The 22,746-nt window shown below is 51.8% G+C and overlaps 1 protein-coding gene and 2 pseudogenes across 1 annotated transcript; 2 read left to right on the forward strand and 1 right to left on the reverse strand.

Annotated features, from left to right (window-relative positions):
• Nucleotides 1-3,696, forward strand: part of LOC105418405 (protein furry homolog) — a 32,314-nt pseudogene extending 28,618 nt beyond the window's left edge.
• A 2,498-nt stretch (nucleotides 3,697-6,194) lies between these two features.
• Nucleotides 6,195-7,738, reverse strand: LOC115252814 (zygote arrest protein 1-like). The gene is made up of 4 exons (XM_029849014.1): nucleotides 7,175-7,738; nucleotides 6,641-6,733; nucleotides 6,484-6,558; nucleotides 6,195-6,379 (listed from the first exon to the last, which is right to left on the reverse strand). The coding sequence occupies exons 1-4, from the start codon at nucleotides 7,721-7,723 to the stop codon at nucleotides 6,236-6,238; spliced, it is 861 nt and encodes a 286-aa protein (XP_029704874.1). The 5' UTR covers nucleotides 7,724-7,738; the 3' UTR covers nucleotides 6,195-6,235.
• Nucleotides 7,739-8,282: 544 nt separating this feature from the next.
• LOC115252811 (sister chromatid cohesion protein PDS5 homolog B-like) lies at nucleotides 8,283-22,699 on the forward strand (annotated as a pseudogene).
• The last annotated feature ends 47 nt before the right edge of the window (nucleotides 22,700-22,746 follow it).

Consider the following 22,746-nt stretch of genomic DNA (forward strand, 5'->3'; position numbering starts at 1 on the left):
TACCAGTACACCAGTACAGTATACCAGTACACCAGTCAGAATACCAGTACACCAGTCGGAATACCAGTACACCAGTCAGAATACCAGTACACCAGTCGGAATACCAGTACACCAGTCAGAATACCAGTACACCAGTCAGACCAGTACACCAGTCAGAATACCAGAATAACAGTCGGAATACCAGTACACCAGTCAGAATACCAGTACACCAGTCGGAATACCAGTACACCAGTCAGAATACCAGTACACCAGTCAGAATACCAGTACACCAGTCAGAATACCAGAATAACAGTCAGAATACCAGTACACCAGTCAGAATACCAGAATAACAGTCAGAATACCAGTACACCAGTCAGTATACCAGTACAGTATACCAGTACACCAGTACAGCAGTACAGTATACCAGTACAGTACACCAGTACAGTACACCAGTACACCAGTACAGCACTCTGCCTGAAGGAGGATCAGAGGTGACGTTAGCATGTTGCTAGCCTTGGTGCTGATGTTGGCGTGCTCTCTCCCCTGGCCAGCAGGGGGCGTGTGGTGAGGACGAGGACACGCAGCCCCAGGACGAGGAGCTGTCGCCCAGCGTCACCGAGCTGCCTCAGGGCTCCGACGGCGGCGACAGCTTCACTCTGGATTTGCCCGGTCAGCAGCTGCCCAGTTTGGACACCAGCCTCCACCTCAACTACTACCAGCCCCCCTGGACTTTCTCGACCCAAACTGTCTACCCAGGTGAGCGTGAGGGTGTGTTGCTGGGTTAGGGTTAGTTAGGGTTAGAGGGTTAGTTAGGGTTAGGGTTAGGGTTAGGGTTAGAGGTTAGTTAGGGTTAGTTAGGTTAGGGTTAGAGGGTTAGTTAGGGTTAGGGTTAGTTAGGGTTAGTTAGGGTTAGGGTTAGAGGGTTAGTTAGGTTCGGGTTAGTTAGGGTTAGAGGGTTAGTTAGGGTTAGGGTTAGAGGGTTAGTTAGGTTCGGGTTAGTTAGGGTTAGGTTAGGGTTAGTTAGGGTTAGGTTAGGGTTAGAGGGTTAGTTAGGGTTAGAGGGTTAGTTAGGGTTAGGTTAGGTTAGGGTTAGTTAGGGTTGGGCTGGGGTTAGGGCTTCATTACTTTGGTCACCTTTTTGTTGGATCCTGATTCTGGAAATACAGCATTTCCCACAACAGACTGGCTTTTCCGACTGTTTTGCCGTTGTGATTTCCAGCCTACGTGATGATGTCGATGACTTGGAAGATCTCGGGTTTCCACCGCCCCCCTCTCCCTTCTTCTCTGCCATCCTGGCGGCCTTCCAGCCTGCAGTGTGTGACGATGCAGAAGAGGCCTGGCAGTCTCACATCAACCAGCTGGTGACCGACTCCGACGGGTCCTGCGCCGTGCACACCTTTCACGTCTTTTCCTCTCTGTTTAAGGTGACAAAAGACAATCGACCACTTCTGACGAACAACGTCTGGATCAGGCTGCAACATACAAATGATTCTCCAAATGTCTTTTCTAGAACATCCAGGGTAAATTCTGCCTCCTGACAACTGATGTTGCCACTTACCTCGGGGAGGGCTTGAGAGGAATCGGGTCCAAGTTCCTGCGGTCCTCACAGATGCTGACCACGTGCTCGGATTGTCCCACCATCTACGTCGATGCCATGATACAGGAGTAAGGAGTGCTGGAGTGAATGAGTGGCTCATCGGAGCTCTGTTCTCACCTCCGGCCATCTTCCTGTCCGGACGGTTTTTCCCCAGATCATGTCATACGGCCTCCTTGAAAAGGTTAAGTTCAGCGCTCTGGAGCTGCAGGAGTATTTGGACACGTACAACAGCAGAGAGGAGGCTGCTTTATCTGTAAGCTGCTCCTACGTTCTCTCTCTTCATAGAAAAGAACCGCTCGCTCTTCCTCACTGCCATGTTTTTCTTTAGTGGTTCAAGAACTGCAAAGACACTTTTCCCAGGTGTCCTGGTGAATCTGTGGTTACCTGCCAACCAGGAGACTCCGAGGAAAAGGTACAGATCTACAGAATATCAATAATCAATACTGAGTATTTTGACCTAGAATGATGATTGATTGGTCAATTAGCATCTTTGCTGTGTGATATTAGGTGACTGCAAAAAATAGTCCAAAATCTTTAAATGTGTCGGGTTTCTACACTCTTGACTAACTGTTAGGCTCTTTCCTGGTGTGCATGTGTTTGACTGACACTTTGTCTTCTTCTCACTCCTCTGACGCCCTAACATGCTCTCGCTAGCAAATGGAATCTCTGGCTGTAAGTTCTCATCAGTTCTTTTCACTGGCCTCCTGTGTGAGTGTGTGTGTGTGCGTGTGTGTGTGAGTTGTGCGTGCGTGTGCGTGTGAGTTGTGCGTGCGTGCGTGTGTGCGTGTGTGTGTGAGTTGTGCGTGCGTGCGTGTGTGCGTGTGTGTGTGAGTTGTGCGTGCGTGCGGCATGTTGTGCGTGCGTGCGTGTGTGTGCGTGCGTGTGTGAGTTGTGCGTGCGTGCGTGTGTGAGTTGTGCGTGCGTGCGTGTGTGAGTTGTGCGTGCGTGCGTGTGTGAGTTGTGCGTGCGTGCGTGTGTGAGTTGTGCGTGCGTGCGTGCGTGTGTGTGTGTGCGTGTGTGTGAGTTGTGCGTGCGTGCGTGTGTGAGTTGTGCGTGCGTGCGTGTGTGAGTTGTGCGTGCGTGTGAGTTGTGCGTGCGTGCGTGCGTGTGAGTTGTGCGTGCGTGCGGCATGTTGCGTGTTCTCTGATGCAGGTCAGGGTCGGCCTGTGCCTGTTACCTGCAGCTGAACCCTTCGGTGCTGTTTCATGTCTCCTAGCAACTGGAGCTGTGCCAGAGGCTTTACAAGCTGCATTTCCAGATCCTCCTCCTCTTCCAGTCCTACTGCTCGCTCATCGGACAGGTTCATGCCGTCAGCTCCGTTCCCGAGGTGACACGGCGCTGCTCGGATTTTCATATATATATATATATATATATCAGTCATATATTGATTTTGTGTGACCATGTAACGCTCTCCATTGTGTGGTGTTCCTGCCACTGATCTGAGAACCATTGGACCCTTTTGGCCTCCATATTGATTAATCCGTCACATTTGATTGGCATCGTGCTCCCTCCCCCCTGCAGCTTCTCAACATGTCTCTGGAGCTCTCTGAGCTGAGGAGCAGCCTCCAGGTAGCTGAGACGGCCATCGCCTCCGACCTGGAACACATGCCTCGCCATGCGCAGGCTGCTGCCACGGTCGTGCCCAGCTTCTCCAGCTCCGAGGCCGCTGTGCAGTCCATCCTGGAGTGCCTCAGGAGTCACGAGCTCACCAAAGCGGTGCGCTACATCCAGGAGTTCCGGTGAGTCAGCAGTTCTGATGCTCCACACGCTAAAGTCTGCATATGTTAGGTGGGACCGCTGGAAACGTATTCATGTCCCGTCCTCCTTTATTCCTTTCACACTACCCCAGGAGGCGGTGGCCCTGCGGAGTGTTTGGAGGCAGCTCAGAGAGCGAGGTCCAGACGCTGCTGAACATCTACTTCCGCCATCAGACGCTGGGTCAGACAGGCACCATCGCTCTGGTCGGTTCCCGCCAAGACCTCAGCCTGATCTGCTCCAAGCTCCTGGAGCTCAACGGGGAGATCCGCGACATGATCCGCCACGCTCAGGGGTACCGGGTGGTCACAACTTACCTCCCCGACTCCAGCGCCTCCGGGACCAGTCTCTGACAGGAAGTCAGGAGCCCCTGCCCCTCCTTCCCCACCTCTGTCCCACCCATCATCTCAACCAGCGACCCTCCCAACGCCACCAGCCACAACCACGGCTGTCCTCACAGACGAGGACCAACACCCACACACGTGGCCCCTCCCGCCCCCCGTGTGTCTGCTGCCCCGGCTGCACAGCTCCGGGTGGCTGCCCACATACTGCCTTCCCCGTCAGCAGAACCAGAACCTTTAGAGCAGGACTCAGGCCTTTCTCTGCTCCCCTCTTCCACTGTAGACTCCAACACGGTTCTGGTTGATTTTCCCAGACCTCCAGACTTGTTCTCCTCTCACTGCTGCACAACAACTCCAGACTCAGTCCCGTGCACACGAGCACCCAGGAGGAGTCATGATGAGAGGGGTTCCTGTCCCTGTCGAGGTCCTTCCCCACTTTTCCATTTGCACAGCAGCACGTGTCCAGTCTCAGCCAACGTCCTGCAGACTGTAGCATCACAGCCCACCCTGCTGGCTCACTCTGACCCGGGTGCCCCGCCCACCCGCCCTCGGGGTTCCCATCTTCCTCATTTCCCCCGGTCACCATATGAGCATCCAGGCCCGGCGGCCGTTCTCCTGAACATGCTGCAGTCCTGATCCGCAGTCCTGCCCCACCCTCCTCTGTCCTCACTCCCCGTCCTTCCTCGCCCTGTCCCGCTGCCCCAGAAGAGACTTGGGCATGGGGCTGTTGTTGCACCCTTAGTGGTGCTGCTGCACCCTTGACCCACTACTGGGGAAGATGGGCCACGCTGCCCTGCCCCTGCTGAGCGTAGGGGGGCTCCTGAATACGGAGAAGGGATCAGATGTCCAGACCTGAGCGGGCACTGAGGACCTCTGGAAACAACCATGGCTGAAACCCACGATTGCTGAGATGATCTGTGGGATGCCGAGAAGAGAAGACAACATTCCAGACTATTATGGGATGTAACCTGCATATTCCTGCCTGCTGACACAAGACCTGATGTGGTTTTTGTCTGAGCACAGTGCTCTCAGTTTAAGTCCTGCTTGATGGTCGGTGATCAGCATCGGTGGCTCATTCGAGGATGGGCGAAGGCTTTCACGTTGGAAGGTTCTTCCCCAGAGGAACCGATGCTGCCTCCTCCAAGATGAACAAAAAGGCTTTCACGTTGGAAGGTTCTTCCCCAGAGGAACCCATGCTGCCTCCTCCAAGATGAACAAAAAGGCTTTCACGTTGGAAGGTTCTTCCCCAGAGGAACCCATGCTGCCTCCTCCAAGATGAACAAAGACTGCTGGACCTTGTGAAACTGCCTGTGAGACTGCCAGACCTCACTGGCACAATTTGTACTGTTGCACTAAGTTTAGATTTGATATGGTCTTTAAAAAGTGAAGAGGCTCGTCACTCACTCAGAGAGGAAGGAAGCAAGGAAGGAAAGAAGGAAGGAAGGAAGAGCCCAAAGCTGGATGAACGTTTCTCTTTTGCTCTAGCTGTTGTTTTAAGGCCTCTTTTGGGGAAAATTGTGCAATGCATGACCCACTTGAATGCGCTCTGCTGTACTCGTGCCCCCTCCTGATCCCGGACCTATGCAGAGGGACCCGGTTCCCCAGGGGAGACGCCTCACAACCAGCTGGTCTCCTCTTGTTCAGAACATGACGTGCACTCCTGTGAATAGTAGCAGCTTCAGTAGTGAGTGTTACACTATATTCCTCACTATCCTACACGTTGACCTATTGTGCTCACAGGCTGGGAGGGTCGTGCATGTCTACACTGTCCGTCTACACTGTTTCTAGGAATGGACACACAACCATCGTAACCTGTGTGTGTGTGTGTGTGTGTGTGTGTGTACCCTGCTGACATTCAGCAGTACTGTCGATGTTTAAAACCAAGACTTGTGCTACTTCTGGTGTTGAACGCTTCCTGTCATTAGTTCGTGACTCTCCCTCCTTTTCTTTTCCAGTAATTATCGGATCAGACGTCGTTACGGTTTTTTAAATATATTTTGTTGTCAAATTAAACTGCCATGCATGCATTTTCTGGATGAGTGTTCAACCTATTTATTAAGAACATTTTGCTTTATCTTAAAGATACGTTTGAGGTACAAAAGGGAGCTTTGAGCTCACGTGGGCGTTTTGTGTGGGAGAACGTGTGCATGCCGAACAAGAAGTTGCACATTTTTTAAGGTTTAAGAGTTTTGTTCCACTGTGTAAATAGTTTTACAGCCTTTGTGAAGTCCTTCCGAGTCATTGCTCTGTAAGTCGGTGTCAAATTAAAAATGGGAAATGCTGCATTTTTCATGACTTTCTTTACTCAACAGCTTAAACTTTCTCCCTACAAAACTAAAATAAGCCTCAGCGGTTACAAAGACATCGACATTTGAGATGCAACACTTTTTTCACTTAATTTCTTCTTACAAAAATATTTTCTCATGTTCACTGAAGCACCGGACAGATGGGACGACTAATCTTTTTTGAGTAGCTGCTAATTATAAAAACCAGAGATCTGCTGACTCGCTGGCAGGGGAAGGAAGATCTGAGTGGGCTCCAGGGACGATGGCTGGCGGGCGACTCACACGATGTACTTGAAGCTGTAGGTGGCGTCACAGGACAGCGCCATGCCTCTGCAGCGGGAGCACAGGTCCTGGCGGTGAGGCCTCTTCATGTTGATGTGCCTCTGCTTCTTCTCGCAGCTGCAGCAAGTCTGCAAACAACCCTGAGCGTTGCCAAGATGAGACCATAGATCAAGTGTCAGGGTCGGTTCTTCACCATGAAAGTCGGCAGTGAGCGTTACTGCTGGAGAATCAAGGTTAAACGCACCTTACAGAGGATGGATTCCACTCTGTAGGGATTAAAGCCCAGCTGACACCTCCGGCAGAGCTGCTTGTAGTACACCTAATGGGTCATTAAAAACAGACGCATAAAGGCAGAATCAGGGACGCAGCAGCTTTGGGAGCACAGCGAGCAGGACGCAGACCTTGCTGGTTCCAGAGATGCACCAGACGTAGGCACTCTCCCACCGGATGTTGCACTTCTTGCAGTGGAAGAAGCCGTACCTCTGCTCCAGGAACTACAAAAGACATCAGCGTTAGGGCTTCCTTTTGTGCCCAATCCCATCGATTACGCCGGACCTGAATAGAACCTACGCTCAAGCCAAGTTCGTCTCAAGCCCAAAGTCACATCACCTCAGGGGGCTTTGAAAGCTGCACAATTCTAACCCCTCTTGGCTTTAAACCCTGTTGAGGGAGGAAGAAAACCCCAAGGACACCTGAAGGATCCCTCTGCCTGGGACAGATGTGCAGTGGACATCTGTCCGTGGGCCCAGCTGCATATTCAAATGTCCTTCATAAGCGGCTCTGGGCCGAACGGCCCGTTTCTAATCGCAGTTGCCGTTTTCAAGCATCCCAGATGGGTTAGGGTTAGCTGGGACCAACCTACATCAATATCAGTGCTGGAGTCTCCATTATTTCAGGGAATAACCTGGATCCTTCAGGATATTTCCCCAGCCTACCTGAAAGCTGGAGCCTTTACTGGAGCGGCGGCCGGCAGCCAGTGAATCCTTCTCCGCGTCCTCGCCTCTTTCAAACCTCTCGACCTCCCCGACGCGCCTCCGGGCGTCCTCGGCCTCTCCTTCGCTCCCGGTGTCGTCGCTGAGCTTCTTCGGATAGATCCTGCGGTCAAACACCGGTGAGTAGATGGAAACCGGCCTCGGGAATCGCAGGTTGCTCACCGGCGGAGTGCTGTGAAGATCGGGCGTTTGCGCACGGTGCTCGCCCTCCAGGCACCAGAGCGTCTTGGGCCCCAGGGAACACTGGATCACTTTATCCACTTTGGCGTTCACCTGCACGCCGCACTCTCTGGTGAGCGCCCTCTTGATGGGAGGGGGCAGGCCGGGGTTGACCTGGGATATGATGGCCTTGCACAGCTCCAGGTAGCTGAGACCCTGGGGGGTGATGAAGCAGCCCTGCCTCTTTACCCAGACCGAGCTGTCCTGGCCCGGGGGGCGCGCAGGCACTGTACGGGGGGAACGTGGACAGGAACCCGTCCATCCTGGAGCCATGAAACCGGAACAAAGTCTTCATGCACCCATTTAACACTTCCCACCGCTTTCGGGTCTAATTGGCTGATTGACAACAGGAGTGTGTCACCTCGGATTGACCCACATGAATAACGTTATAACCCCCCCCCCCCCCCCTTGTAACTTTTTAGGGTCTTAATTTATGCTGATTAATGCAGTTTACACATTTATTGTCCTCATCTAGAAGCCAAAGTCACTGTTCCCCAAGCTCTGAGTAGCAACAACCTCCCCATTTATATCTATAAATGATTAATCAGGCCGTCTTATTGCTCCTAGAACGTATTTAAAGTGGCTTTGCCAGCATTTTCCTGCAACGTAATGCTGCAGGTTGGAGGAGCGCCATTATTCTATACTGGAGCGCCCCCTACAGTCCAAAGGCAGGATCTGACTGATGTTTTTAGATCATTTCAACTGTATTATTGCACATACTTCGCCAATCGCATACGGTTGAAAACTACAATACTTCTACTTTTAATACTGGCGCTGCAGTAGTCAGTGTGATGAGATGTAAATAAAATAACATCAATGCAAATCTGTAAGATTCATTTCTTCCGCTACTTTTACACAAACTCAAAAATATTTCGGATCAATCAACAATTTAGGCCTGAAGATAAAGCAGCATCTTTGCATCATGATCTGCTGGGAGATGATGGCCCATAGGTGGCGCTCCAAGCACGTGCACGGCTCGGACCCGCGGGCACGAAAGCGACACATATTGGCGCCATTTTGGAGCGCGGAGGGGAAAGAGAGCTGCAGAGGAGGACGCGATTGAGCACAATTCATCGGAACAGGTAAGAATCCGCGTGGGCGCCGCCAGGTTTGGGGCTGCAATTGTTCTCGGGCGACGCCGGGGGGGGGTTCCGGGGAGGTTCCGGGGGGTCCGGAGCGGCTCCGCCGGGTTTCAGCGCCGATCGGCGGAGCGCTGCCCGCCTCGCTCGCCTCTGTTCTCGGTAGCCGTGTGCGCTTCTTCGCGGTGGTTGACCTGGTCCCGCTCGTGGGATCCGCTCGTGGGATCCGCTCGTGGGATCCGAGCACATCTGGGGAAACGGCCGCCGGGCTTGAATTTGTGACTGAATTCCTGCTGCGGGTTCGGAGCTGCTCTGTCCGCCCTCTTGTCACTGATGGCTGCTGCTAACATTAGCTAACATTAGCGTCAGGCGCTAGCTGCTAGCGAGGTTAGCCCCAGCAACGCTGCAGGACAGGGTTCCTTTAGGGTCCACAGCCCGGGCAGGACCAGAACAACAGCAGCCAGCATCATGCAGCGATCCCTGCCCGATCTTCGGCCACACTGACGCGCATCAGCGGCTCCGGGTCATCGGAACCTTCTGGCCGCTGCGCGTCTTCAGGATCCTCTACGAACATTTGCCGACAGTGAAGTTGGTCTCAAAGGGCATCTCACCATGAACCATGTGCACCTCTGACACGCAGGACTCGGCACAGCAGCGCTTTGATTGAAGAAGCAGGTTCCGAGCTTTGATGGTTGCTTTTACCCGGTTCTCCATCAGAACCCCAGATGAGTTGATCCGGCTTTGAGAAGTTTCTACTCTTCCATTCAGCTTGTTCCTCTTCTCACCTCTGAGATCCAACACTTGCCAGAGGTTCTAGAGTTCGGTGCTGCAGAACCGAGCCCTAGAACCTCTTTGAGATGATATGTTGTCAATAATCAGCGGAGTATTTCCCCCGAACCTCTGAGGTCTCCCACAAGTGACCCGGATCTCCTGTGTGGGTCAGGGTTTGTGAATCAGCCGCCATCAGAACCCAGAAACACGTCGACTTGGGAAGATCGGCTGCTGCAGCTCTTCAACCCAAACCTGGAGGGTTAGAGTTAGAGTTAGGGTTAGGGTTAGCTCCTGATGGGTTAGGGTTAGGGTTAGAGTTAGAGTTAGGGTTAGAGGGTTAGCTCCTGATGGGTTAGGGTTAGGGTTAGAGGTAGGGTTAGAGGGTCAGGGTTAGGGTTAGAGGGTCAGGGTTAGAGTTAGAGTTAGGGTTAGAGGGTTAGCTCCTGATGGGTTAGGGTTAGGGTTAGAGTTAGGGTTAGGGTTAGGGTTAGCTCCTGATGGGTTAGGGTTAGAGGGTTAGGGTTAGGGTTAGCTCCTGATGGGTTAGAGTTAGGGTTAGGGTTAGGGTTAGGGTTAGCTCCTGATGGGTTAGGGTTAGGGTTAGGGTTAGAGTTAGGGGTTAGAGGTAGGGTTAGGGTTAGGGTTAGAGTTAGGGTTACGGTTAGGGTTAGAGTTAGAGTTAGGGTTAGAGTTAGGGTTAGAGGGTTAGGGTTAGCTCCTGATGGTTAGGGTCAGGGTTAGGGTTAGAGGGTTAGAGTTAGGGGTTAGAGGTAGGGTTAGAGGGTCAGGGTTAGAGGTAGGGTTAGGGTTAGAGTTAGGGTTATCCTGATGGGTTAGGGTTAGGGTTAGAGGTAGGGTTAGGGTTAGAGTTAGGGTTAGAGTTAGAGTTAGAGTTAGAGGTAGGGTTAGAGGGTTAGAGTTAGAGTTAGGGTTAGAGGGTCAGGGTTAGAGGGTTAGGGTTAGAGGGTCAGGGTTAGGGTTAGAGGGTCAGGGTTAGGGTTAGAGTTAGGGTTAGGGTTAGAGGGTTAGAGGTAGGGTTAGAGTTAGGGTTAGGGTTAGAGGGTTAGGGTTAGAGGGTTAGGGTTAGAGTTAGGGTTAGAGTTAGGGTTAGGGTTAGCTCCTGATGGGTGGGTGGATGGCTGGACTCATGAACCCACCCTAACCCACCCATGAACCCACTCTAACCCACCCATGAACCCACTCTAACCCACTCTAACCCACCCATGAACCCACTCTAACCCACCCATGAACCCACTCTAACCCATGAACCCACCCTAACCCACGTGATACTTGGGTTTTGTGTGTGCGTGCACAGAAGAGGTCGTTGGGTCCACGTCCAACCACCAGCCGGTGTCGGCGTTCCGACTGGCTGAGGAGGCTGAAGGTGTTGTGGTGTGATAAATCACAGATGAGGGGAGCAGCTGGGGATCGGCACCAACCAGGACTAACCACGACCAACCATGACCAACCATGACCAACCAGGACTAACCACGACTAACCACGACCAACCAGGACTAACCACGACCAACCACCCAACCATGACCAACCATGACCAACCAGGACTAACCACGACCAACCACGACCAACCAGGACTAACCACGACCAACCAGGACTAACCAGGACCAACAAGGACTAACCAGGACCAACCAGGACCAACCAGGACTAACCACGACCAACCAGGACCAACCAGGACTAACCACGACCAACCAGGACTAACCAGGACCAACCAGGACTAACCACGACCAACAAGGACTAACCAGGACCAACCACGACCAACCAGGACTAACCACGACCAACAAGGACCAACCAGGACTAACCACGACCAACCAGGACTAACCACGACCAACCAGGACTAACCAGGACCAACCAGGACTAACCAGGACTAACCAGGACCAACCAGGGGCGGGTTAGAGAGCACGGACATTCCCTGCAGCTTGGACTTGAATAATCCAGGATGGACGGAGCCCAAACATCAGGCTCCCTTAGACGGGTCCAGAACTTCTGTGCTTCCACTGAGGGTCAGAGAGACGCGGCAGCAGCAGCTGTGGGGGGGGGGCCGAGCTGCCCCGCTGGGGCGTGTCCAGCCAACGGCCGCTGTGGGCGGAGCTGACCGGGTGTGTTGACATGGAAACGAGCAGGAGAAGAGTTCTGGCTTTGGGTTCATGGTGAAAGGAGTCTTCAGAGAGGACGCCTGCTAATGCTACTGTAGCTGCTAATGCTACTGTAGCTGCTGCTGCTAATGCTACTGTAGCTGCTAATGCTACTGTAGCTGCTGCTGCTAATGCTGCTGCTGTAGCTAATGCTGCTGTAGCTGCTGCTACTGTAGCTGCTGCTGCTAATGCTGCTGCTGTAGCTAGCTGCTGTAGCTGTGCTGCTGCTACTCTGCTGCTGCTGCTGCTGGAGCTGCTGCTGCTGCTGCTGGTGCTGCTGCTGCTGTAGCTGCTACTGCTGCTGCTGCTGCTGCTGTAGCTGCTACTGCTGCTGCTGCTGTAGCTGCTACTGCTGCTGCTGCTGTAGCTGCTACTGCTGCTGCTGCTGGAGCTGCTACTGCTGCTGTAGCTGCTACTGCTGCTGCTGCTGGAGCTGCTGTAGCTGCTGCTGCTGCTGCTGTAGCTGCTACTGCTGCTGCTGCTGCTGCTGCTGCTCTGCTGGTGCTGCTGCTGCTGTAGCTGCTACTGCTGCTGCTGCTGTAGCTGCTACTGCTGCTGCTGCTGTAGCTGCGACTGCTGCTGCTGCTGGAGCGACTGCTGCTGCTGCTGGAGCTGCTACTGCTGCTGCTGCTGGAGCTGCTGCTGCTGTAGCTGCTGCTGCTGCTGCTGTAGCTACTGCTGCTGGAGCTGCTGCTGCTGTAGCTGCTGCTGCTGCTGCTGTAGCTGCTGCTACTGCTGCTGCTGCTGTAGCTGCTACTGCTGCTGTTGCTGCTGTTGCTGCTGCTGTAGCTGCTGTTCTGCTACTGCTGCTGCTGCTGGAGCTGCTGTAGCTGCTGCTGCTGCTGCTGTAGCTGCTACTGCTGCTGCTGCTGGAGCTGCTGCTGCTGCTGTAGCTGCTGCTGGAGCTGCTGCTGCTGTAGCTGCTGCTGCTGCTGTAGCTGCTGCTGCTGTAGCTGCTACTGCTGCTGCTGCTGGAGCTGCTGCTGCTGCTGCTGGAGCTGCTGCTGATGTAGCTGCTACTACTGCTGCTGCTGGAGCTGCTGCTGCTGTAGCTGTGCTGCTGCTGCTGTAGCTGCTGCTGCTGTAGCTGCTACTACTGCTGCTGCTGGAGCTGCTGCTGTAGCTGCTGCTGTAGCTGCTGCTGCTGCTGTAGCTGCTGCTACTGCTGCTGCTGGAGCTGCTGTAGCTGCTGCTGCTGTAGCTGCTGCTGCTGGAGCTGCTGCTGCTGTGCTGTTGCAGCTGCTGCTGCTGTAGCTGCTGCTAATGCTAATGCTGCTGTAGCTGCTGCTGCTACTGCTAATGCTACTGTAGCTGCTGCTCTGTAGCTGCTGCTGCTGTTGTAGCTGCTGTAGCTACTGTTGCTGCTGCTGCTAATGCTACTGTAGCTGCTGCTGCTGTAGCTGCTGCTGCTGTAGCTACTGTTGCTGCTACTGCTAATGCTACTGTAGCTGCTGCTGCTGTAGCTGCTGCTGCTGCTAATGCTACTGTAGCTGCTAATGCTACTGTAGCTGCTGCTGCTACTGTAGCTGCTAATGCTACTGTAGCTGCTAATGCTACTGTAGCTGCTGCTGCTAATGCTACTGTAGCTGCTAATGCTACTGTAGCTGCTGCTGGCCTCCTGCTGGCCTTATCACACGTGTGTAAAGGTGTAATAAAACGCACCGCCTGGTCATGAAGGAGCTGCTATAACGGTCCAGTGATTTTGTTCCGGCCGTTTTCTCGCTGTGCGTCTTCTTTACATTCCACACAAACCCGGAGTTGGCAAAGTGGGCACGTTGCCATGGTAACAGTCAGCAGTGCGCAGTCTCCAGTTTATTTGGTTTTTGAGGTTGGACTGCGTCTCTGTTTGAGGAGATGCTTTTTGGGCTCCTGGTTCTGGTCCGTTAAAGGTGGGGAGCAGCTCTTGGCGCTCATCTCCAGTCTCCGCTGCGCCACCCTAAAGGAGGAGGAGCTTCCTGTCTGAGCCAGCTCACGCACCTGGCGGAGCTCTGAACCAGGGGCGCTGCTCTGCCGGGCGCTGCTGCTCTGCCGGGCGCCGCTGCTCTGCCGGGCGCCGCTGCTGCGCCGGGCGCTGCTGCTCTGCTGCTCTGCCGGGCGCTGCTCTGCCGGGCGCTGCTCTGCCGGGCGCTGCTCTGCCGGGCGCTGCTCTGCCGGGCGCTGCTCTGCCGGGCGCTGCTCTGCCGGGCGCTGCTCTGCCGGGCGCTGCTCTGCCGGGCGCTGCTGCTCTGCCGGGCGCTGCTGCTCTGCCGGGCGCTGCTCTGCCGGGCGCTGCTCTGCCGGGCGCTGCTCTGCCGGGCGCTGCTGCTCTGCCGGGCGCTGCTGCTCTGCCGGGTGCTGCTGCTCTGCCGGGCGCTGCTGCTCTGCCGTCTCCTGTCCAGGAGGCGCGTCCTCGCGTGGCTCCTCCCACCATCCTTGGACGGCCGACGTGCTCGTACGGCCACAGGCTCCGCCGCCACCTTCATGCTGCTCTCAAACGGTTACGTCTCTAAACATGATGGGATTAACAGCGTCTGTTAATCTCCATGGCAACACTGACTTGAGGTGGTGCTGGAAGGTGGAGCGCGGGGCTGTTTCCTCCTCGCACCTTCTGCCCTGGCCTCCACCGCTGGTGCCGCTGGTGATCTTCTCTGCGCTCCTTTGCAGGCAGAGCAGAGCTGAAGAGGATGGCTCACTCTAAAGCTCGAGTCACAGATGGGAAGGTGACCTACCCCCCAGGGGTCAAGGAGATCTCTGACAAAATCTCCAAGGAGGAGATGGTCCGCAGGCTGAAGGTCAGTTGGACTTTTCTCTCCCCTTCTGCTGCTTAATGGCATCTGTCTGGAAGTAAACGTCAATAAATGAAAGAATTTCCATTGTGATTAAAGATGTGACTTCCTGGAAATAAAAACCCTCCTCTTCAAATGAGAGACCTGTTGTTTGAGAGCCGATTTACAGAGGCCTTTTTAAGGGTGACCTTTGTTGCTGCTGCCACACGCTTCTAGATGGTTGTAAAGACCTTCATGGACATGGATCAAGATTCTGAGGAAGAGAAGGAGCTGTACCTGAACCTGGCTCTCCATCTGGCTTCTGATTTCTTTCTGAAACACCACAAGGACGTGCGTCTGCTGGTGGCCTGCTGCCTGGCTGATATCTTCAGGATATACGCCCCAGAGGCACCATACACCTCCCCGGATAAGCTCAAGGTACCTTCCTCACCGTCAGAATGTGTTGGGGCGTCCATGGTGGGTTTCATGACTCCCTGACCCCTGACCCCTGACCCTAACCCTTCTCAGTGAGCCTCTCCCTTGTTTCCAGGACATTTTCATGTTCATCACAAGACAGCTGAAAGGACTGGAGCACCAAAAGTGCCCAGTTCAACAGATACTTCTATCTCCTCGAGGTACGTCAGCCTGCTGTCCAGCTGGGCTGCACAGTGGCATTTGGGGGGGGGGGGGGGGTAATAAATAGTTTAGGGCATTTAAGAGTTTATAACACATCCTCTGAAATAAACAAAACTCTTTTGGATCACTTTTTACCCATTAAAGAATAGATAATGATTCCAAATCCCAACGGCTGACCTACATCCAGCCACATCTGCTGTCCCTCATCCCCAGACAGTCCTTCCACTCATCTGTCTAATCCTCATGTTACTGTGACAATATGGATTCATACATAAATGAACACGTTGTATATTTAAAGGAGGCTTTGTTAGCGTTAGCATCCTGCACTATAGGCCGCTACTGTTTCCCACGCGTTGTCCCCTGCAGCTTGTAGGGCGATGCGGATTATTTATGGATTTTTACCATTTCTTTCATCACTCAACCAGGATAAAGTTTCCTGAATGTGAATGGATATTTAGGACCCCCAGGGGGCGCTCTGGCAGCACAAGACAGAGGGGTGGAAGAGCGACTGGAGGGTGCCGAGGAGCCGCTAGTTTAATTGTTTAACAGTCTTTTTGGCTTCATGTCCACACCCTCGTCATGATAACACACCAAGAAATGCTGACGAAGCAGCTTTGAAGTTAAAGGAAGCAGCATGTTGCTGTCTTTGGTCATTAAGCATTTAAATCATAAAGGTCTCACCACCTGCGGCTTGTAGTCGGCTGCAGTTTAGATGTGTGTTTGTGCTTCAATATTATTATATGTATAATATTATATTAAATCTGCGCGGTGCAGCTCAGAGTCCGTCGGCTCTGTGGTGCAGAACTGATGTTAGAAATCAGCCCAACATTTAGAGCGCCACAGTAAGTGAAGGGAAACCCTTGGCGTTAGCCTGATCTTGCAATATTTACTTCCGGGAGCGGCGTGATCAGTCGACACACTCTGATATTTTCTCTCCGTGTTTTAGAACATCGCCTGGGTGAAATCCTACAATATTTGTTTTGAGCTTGAAGACAGCAATGAGATCTTCACCCAGCTTTACAGAACGCTCTTCCAAGTCATCAAGTAAGTGTTTCTGTCAAAGCCCCCCCGCCGCCTGTCCTGTCTTCCTGTTTCCTGCTGTCTTACAGGGCTTCTTTGCCCGCTCCGCCTTTACTCTTTCACGTTTTTTCACCTTGTCCCTTTGGGCTTGCCGTTCTGTCCGTCAGAAAAAGGCCCCTGAGCCTCCCATAGCACCTTAATCTGCAGCTGCATCCTGGAACTGCACAGCAGCAGCAGCAGTCCAGTTCTTCCTCTTCTTTTGCCCCCTTTTCCCTCCACGCCGCTCTGTTCAAACGTACACAACCTGGAGGGTTAAATTCTGCAGTAAAGAAGTTGGATCTCGGCCAGTGAAACAAAATGGCACTGGTGTGTGCCAAGGTTATGGCCACAAATGTGTGTGGCTTCATGTTTTCACTGTTATCTATGAAAAATGTCAAGAGCTTGGCTTTATGTTGGAGATGGTGGAAGGAAGGAGACTTTTAATGCTTGATCATCACTGACACTCAGCACGTCTGTGCTATCTTAAATTCATTCATACATTTAAAAAGAACCTGTAGAAGACAGTAAAGAATGCCTGATTAATTAGCTTAGGTTGATCTACACACCGATGTGCGTCTTTGTTGAATGATGCTCTTCTCACTTGCTAGCAATGGCCATAACCAGAAGGTGCACATGCATATGGTGGATCTGATGAGCTCCATCATCTGTGAAGGAGACACTGTTTCTCAGGAGCTGTTGGACACAGTGTTGGTCAACCTGGTGCCTGCACACAAGGTACAGTAATGTTCAGATATCAGTGTGAAGATTCCCAGTTTGAGCCTTTGAAGGAGAAGCTGCTCCCCAATGCTGAGGAGCCAAGTTCGTGTTCCATAACCTGCAATTCATTGCGACCCCTGCAGGTCACATTCGGTACAGCGACGTCCTGCAGGAAACGTGCTCCGATGAATAAAAAACAACAATCTTTTTGCCATTTCATTTTATCCTTCTGTTTCCACACATGAAAAGAACCTGATGTTTATTCTCTCCATCTAGAATTTGAATAAACAGGCGTATGACCTGGCCAAAGCTCTGCTGAAGAGAACCGCTCAGGCCATTGAACCCTACATCACCAATGTAAGACTTTTTTTTTACATCCTGTAATGTATATTTCAAATGATTATTTTGTGGATGTTTGACGGCAGCAGATGCCAGAAACGTCTGATCTGCCACACATGACGGTCTTAAAGTTGAAGAGTAATCGCTGCGGTTTCTCTCAGTTTTTCAACCAGGTGCTGATGCTGGGCAAGACTTCGGTCAGCGACCTCTCCGAACACGTTTTTGACCTCATTCTGGAGCTTTACAACATCGACAGCCACCTGCTGCTGTCAGTGCTGCCACAGCTGGAATTTAAACTGAAGGTATCATGTTGCTAAATCCTCGTTTCCTTGATTGTAATTTGGTGTAATTTGCACGATGATGATTCGTATTATTTGATGGACCCATCAGTTACTGGTGTAAGCATCAACTGTGTCCAGCAGAGGTTCACTGAGAGCTGGATGCTCAGGCCAGATTCTCAGACCTATATATAATAATAATACCTCCAGACTATACGCCGCACCTGTCTATAACCTGCTTTGAAACTTCTGCCAGCTTTTTCTGCAGCCACTTAATTACACACTGAACCAAAGACAAAGCAACGAAGGGAGGTCTTCAATCACACACACAACCTGGCTTATGGTGTGCAAGTGCAAACAGTAATTAAAGCAGTAATTAAATACATCAACAACCAGAACTCAATAAATATAACACTAACATTGAAAGTTGCAAAAGATAACATTTACAACGAACAACGAACAGGGTTAACACCAACCTGAACCCACAGACACACTGCCACAAAGCATGCTGGTAAATTCCCACACTGACCCTCCCCAACACGCTACACTACCTTTGCTTTTTTCTTCAAACAGTGGCTGTGACGCGGCAGTAACTTTTCTGCTCGAGCGCCCCTAGCGGCCGATAGAAAAAGTACATAAATAAGCTGCACCGTAGGATAAGCCGCAGTGTTTAAAGTGTAGGGAAAAGGTAGCGGCTTATAGTCCGGAAAATACGATATATATATATATATATATATATATATATATAATATATATAAACTATATAACCCCCAGAACGGCACAGTTTAGTTACTCTGCAGGTTTCTTTATTTGGCTGGAGAGACGAAGCAGGGGGCCATGCTAACCCGAACCCTTCCTGCTGATGGATAATGCTCATTAGCTCTTCTGGTGGAGTGTGGACCACCACCAGCTCCTCAAAATAATGGCTGCAAGGCAATCTCCTCCCTCTAGAGTCCCCCATCTCTCTCTCATCCTCTGAGCTATTCTCTTGTCATCGTTGTCACCTCTGTTCTCTCCTCGATGCTTCTCCCTCGATGCTTCTTCCTCGGTGCTTCTTCCGATGCTCTTCCTCTTCTCCCTCGATGCTTCTACCTCTACTTCCTCGATGCTTCTTCCTCTTCTTCCTCGATGCTTCTACCTCTACTTCCTCGATGCTTCTTCCTCTTCTTCCTCCTCGATGCTTCTTCCTCTACTTCCTCGATGCTTCTCCCTCGATGCTTCTTCCTCGGTGCTTCTCCTCGATGCTTCTTCCTCTTCTTCCTCGATGCTTCTTCCTCTTCTTCCTCGATGCTTCTCCCTCGATGCTTCTCCCTCGATGCTTCTTCCTCCTGTTCTTCCTCGATGCTTCTTCCTCTACTTCCTCGATGCTTCTCCCTCGATGCTTCTTCCTCGATGCTTCTTCCTCGATGCTTCTCCCTCGATGCTTCTACCTCTACTTCCTCGATGCTTCTTCCTCTTCTTCCTCGATGCTTCTTCCTCGATGCTTCTTCCTCTTCTTCCCGGTGCTTCTCCCTCGATGCTTCTTCCTCGATGCTTCTTCCTCTTCTCCCCTCGATGCTTCTTCCTCGGTGCTTCTTCCTCGGTGCTTCTTCTCCTCGATGCTTCTTCCTCTTCTTCCTCGGTGCTTCTTCCTCGATGCTTCTTCCTCGGTGCTTCTTCCTCGATGCTTCTTCTCTTCTTCCTCCTTCCTCGATGCTTCTCCCTCGATGCTTCTTCCTCGGTGCTTCTTCCTCGATGCTTCTTCCTCTTCTTCCTCGGTGCTTCTTCCTCGATGCTTCTTCTCTCTTCTTCCTCGGTGCTTCTTCCTCGATGCTTCTTCCTCTTCTTCCTCGATGCTTCTTCCTCGATGCTTCTTCCTCGATGCTTCTTCCTCGGTGCTTCTTCCTCGGTGCTTCTTCCTCGATGCTTCTTCCTCTTCTTCCTCGGTGCTTCTTCCTCGATGCTTCTTCCTCTCTCTCTTCCTCGGTGCTTCTTCCTCGATGCTTCTTCCTCTTCTTCCTCGATGCTTCTCCCTCGATGCTTCTCCCTCGATGCTTCTCCCTCGATGCTTCTTCCTCGATGCTTCTTCCTCGATGCTTCTTCCTCGATGCTTCTTCCTCGATGCTTCTTCCTCTACTTCCTCGATGCTTCTTCCCTCGATGCTTTCTCTTCTTCCTCGATGCTTCTTCCTCGGTGCTTCTTCCTCGGTGCTTCTTCCCTCTTCCTCGGTGCTTCTTCTTCTCGGTGCTCTTCTTCCTCGATGCTTCTTCTCCTCTTCTTCCTCGGTGCTTCTTCCTCGGTGCTTCTTCCTCTTCTTCCTCGGTGCTTCTTCCTCGGTGCTTCTTCCTCTTCTTCCTCGGTGCTTCTTCCTCTTCTTCCTCGGTGCTTCTTCCTCGATGCTTCTTCCTCGGTGCTTCTTCCTCTTCTTCCTCGGTGCTTCTTCCTCGATGCTTCTTCCTCTTGTGCTTCTTCCTCGATGCTTCTCCTCTTCTTCTCCTCGATGCTTCTTCCTCGTGCTTCTCCTCGTGCTTCTTCTTTCTTCCGCTTCTTCCTCGATGCTTCTTTCTTCCTCTCGATGCTTCTCTGCTCTTCTGCCACTCACACTTCCTGTGACTTTGCCATCACAGTTTACTGCAGTTGTGGCTGTGGAAAACAAGAGTGATGCTAGTGTCAGCTCATTAAAGCTCTCGAGCAAACGACGCGTGCGTCCTACCTGTTTCTGTGTGTCTGCAGAGTAATGACAACGACGAGAGGCTGCAGGTGGTGAAGCTACTAGAAAGATGTTTGGGGCCAAGGATTCTGAGCTGGCTGCTCAGAACAAACCCTCTGGCAATGTTTACTTGGGCAGGTGAGTGTCGTTATATCCTCTCTCAAAGGCAGCATAAATGAATGAATAATGGGTCTCCTTATTACCAGTGTTAACAGTATTTCTCTTCCCCAAAGGTTTAACGACATCCATGTTCCTATCAGAACTGGAGTGTGTAAAGTTTGCCAGTCCCTGTCTGATGAACCACCCGACCTGGCCAAAGACCTCACAGGTAACCGGTGGACATTTCAGGCATGTCTCCTCTGGAAGCTGTGACTGAAGGCTGGTTAGAGCTCTTTTAGTGCAAGTGACGAATAATTCATTTCTGGTCTTTATGCTTTCTCTCCAGAATTCCCTGAGGGTCCGATCACATGACCCAGAGGAGGCCATCCGCCATGATGTCTAGTGTCTATCGTAACGCTGCCAAAAAAGACTTGTCCTTAGTCAATGATGCCTTGCTCAATTTTGTAAAGGAAAGAACATTGGACAAAGAGTAAGTGGAATGGGGAGATGTCTTAGGTTCTTTCTCAGTTTTGTAGGTTAGGTCTTTTATTGCTCAACTGTTATTATAAAGTGGATCTTTTGTGGGGGAGTATACAGTCCTTAAAGTCGCTCACAAAGTTACGATTTGACTAATTGTTTTGTCCTGTCCCCTGACATCAGTGGCGTGTGCGGAAGGAGGCCATGATGGGCCTGGCGTCGTCTACTACAGGAAGTATTCCCTGCAGGGCGAAGGGGGGAGGGAGCCTCCAAACAGATTTCCTGATTAAAGACAAGCTTCTCCACATCTACTACCAGAACAGCATTGATGACAGGTCTGATAATCTTCTCCCTCTGCTCTTCCCACCAGTCTCACGGCCGTACCATCCACTCGGTTTTTTCATTCAGTGCTTATCCAAGCAGAGTGCAGCAAGACGCTATCAATATAGATGAGATCCTGTTTGAGCGCTCACAGTTGCCACAGGCATCGGGGCATTTTCAATCCTCGAGCAGCCAAACAGCACGCTGCGTTGCCACTTTCCTCACTGAGCTGGAAGTGTGAGTGAAGTGCGGTGTGGGGCCATCGTGTCCAGACAAAGCCGACAAAGCATCGCACTAATGACGCACAACAATATCACCATCGGACGCCTGAATGCAGCGTCTGAGCTGGTCTCACATCTCTGCAGTGGTGGGGAACCAGTCTGCTCCCAAGAGGAATTCAGTTTATTTTTACCCCTCAAGCACACGCACGTGCACACACACACACCACCCACGCACGCGCACACCACACTGCAGTTTTGGGGAGATGATGCTCATACATGTAGCCCAAAGTAAAATCGATTGAATCATAGATTTATTAACATTATATCGTGTCACTGAAAAATGCCACATCTGTAATCCTGCGTCGTCTCGTCATTCTTTATTCTCGTCCCCCTCCTCCTGACAGTGGTTTAAAAAGAGTCATTCAGGATGCTGCTTTTGTTAAGATCTGCCTGTGTGCTCACAGGCTACTGGTGGAGCGGGTCTTCGCCCAGTACATGGTCCCTCACAACCTGGAACGGCCGAGAGAATGAAGTGTCTTTACTACTGTACGCTACCCTGGACACAAACGCTGTCAAGTACGTCCTCTCGGTGTCCCGACACAATCACAATTGTTGACCTGTGAGCGTCAGAACTGAAGCCCTTTATTTGGATCCTCTCAGAGCTTTGAATGAGATGTGGAAGTGCCAAAATCTGCTGCGACAACACGTTAAAGACCTGCTGGAGTTGATCAAAAAACCAAAGGTAAGCAGCTGAAAGAAAGCTGAGTTGGCACACACATGCCTCCAGCTTCTCATGCTTCTGTTTATCTGCAGTCTGAAGCATCCAGCAAGGCCGTCTTTGCTAAGGTCATGGTGATCACAAGTAAGAGCTCGTTTCAATCGGCCAACAAAGTCCAAATGGAAATAGCTTGATTGCTTTAATCAGCTAGGCATCATCCGATCTGTGGTGTGACAGCTTCACCTGCCCTGTTGCTGCAGGGAACCTGCCGGATCCTGGGAAGGCCCAGGACTTCGTGAAAAGCTGGCTCAGGTTCTGGATGACGACGAGCGCATCAGGGATCAGCTGGAGACTTTGGTCAGCCCATCGTGCTCCTGCAAGCAGGCGGAAATCTGCGTGGTGAGTTCTGAAAATGACCCAATCATTGCAGAGTTGTGGGTGACATCAGCATCCTGAACTGGAAAACGACCTGAAATCTGATGCTCTGGGCCGGGTCGAGGTGATGAGAAGGTGGCAATCGCACCACTTTCCTTTGAAAGCCTCCCACCTCGGCGTTTGCTGTCACACCTCCGGCCCTTAAGAGGGTGGAAGCACGCGGAGTTTGACACCCCGAGCTGTAGAATCTGTCATTTCCACACTATTCACTTGGTAAATTAAAACAACAGATTAATTATTACTCTAGATTGCTGGAAATTGACCTCACCCAACATGTCCTTGCATGTTTTTCATACTTTTGTGACCTCAGGCAACTCGAATGGAACGAGAGAATAGGTGAGGGTGTCTTTGGGGGGGAGACTATTTTAAAAGTGCATTTGTCACTTTCAGAGGGACATTACAAAGAACTTGGCAGCCCCAAACAGCCCAGCAATCCCTTCCTGGAAATGGTGAAGTTTCTGTTGGAGAGAATCGCTCCTGTACACATCGACACAGAGTCTATCAGGTGGGAACAAACCCAGAGGTTTAACAACACACCGGCGATGCCGACCTTTGACCTGTTC

Source organism: Takifugu rubripes, chromosome 15 (genome assembly GCF_901000725.2).
Source record: "Takifugu rubripes chromosome 15, fTakRub1.2, whole genome shotgun sequence".
Taxonomy (NCBI): domain Eukaryota; kingdom Metazoa; phylum Chordata; class Actinopteri; order Tetraodontiformes; family Tetraodontidae; genus Takifugu; species Takifugu rubripes.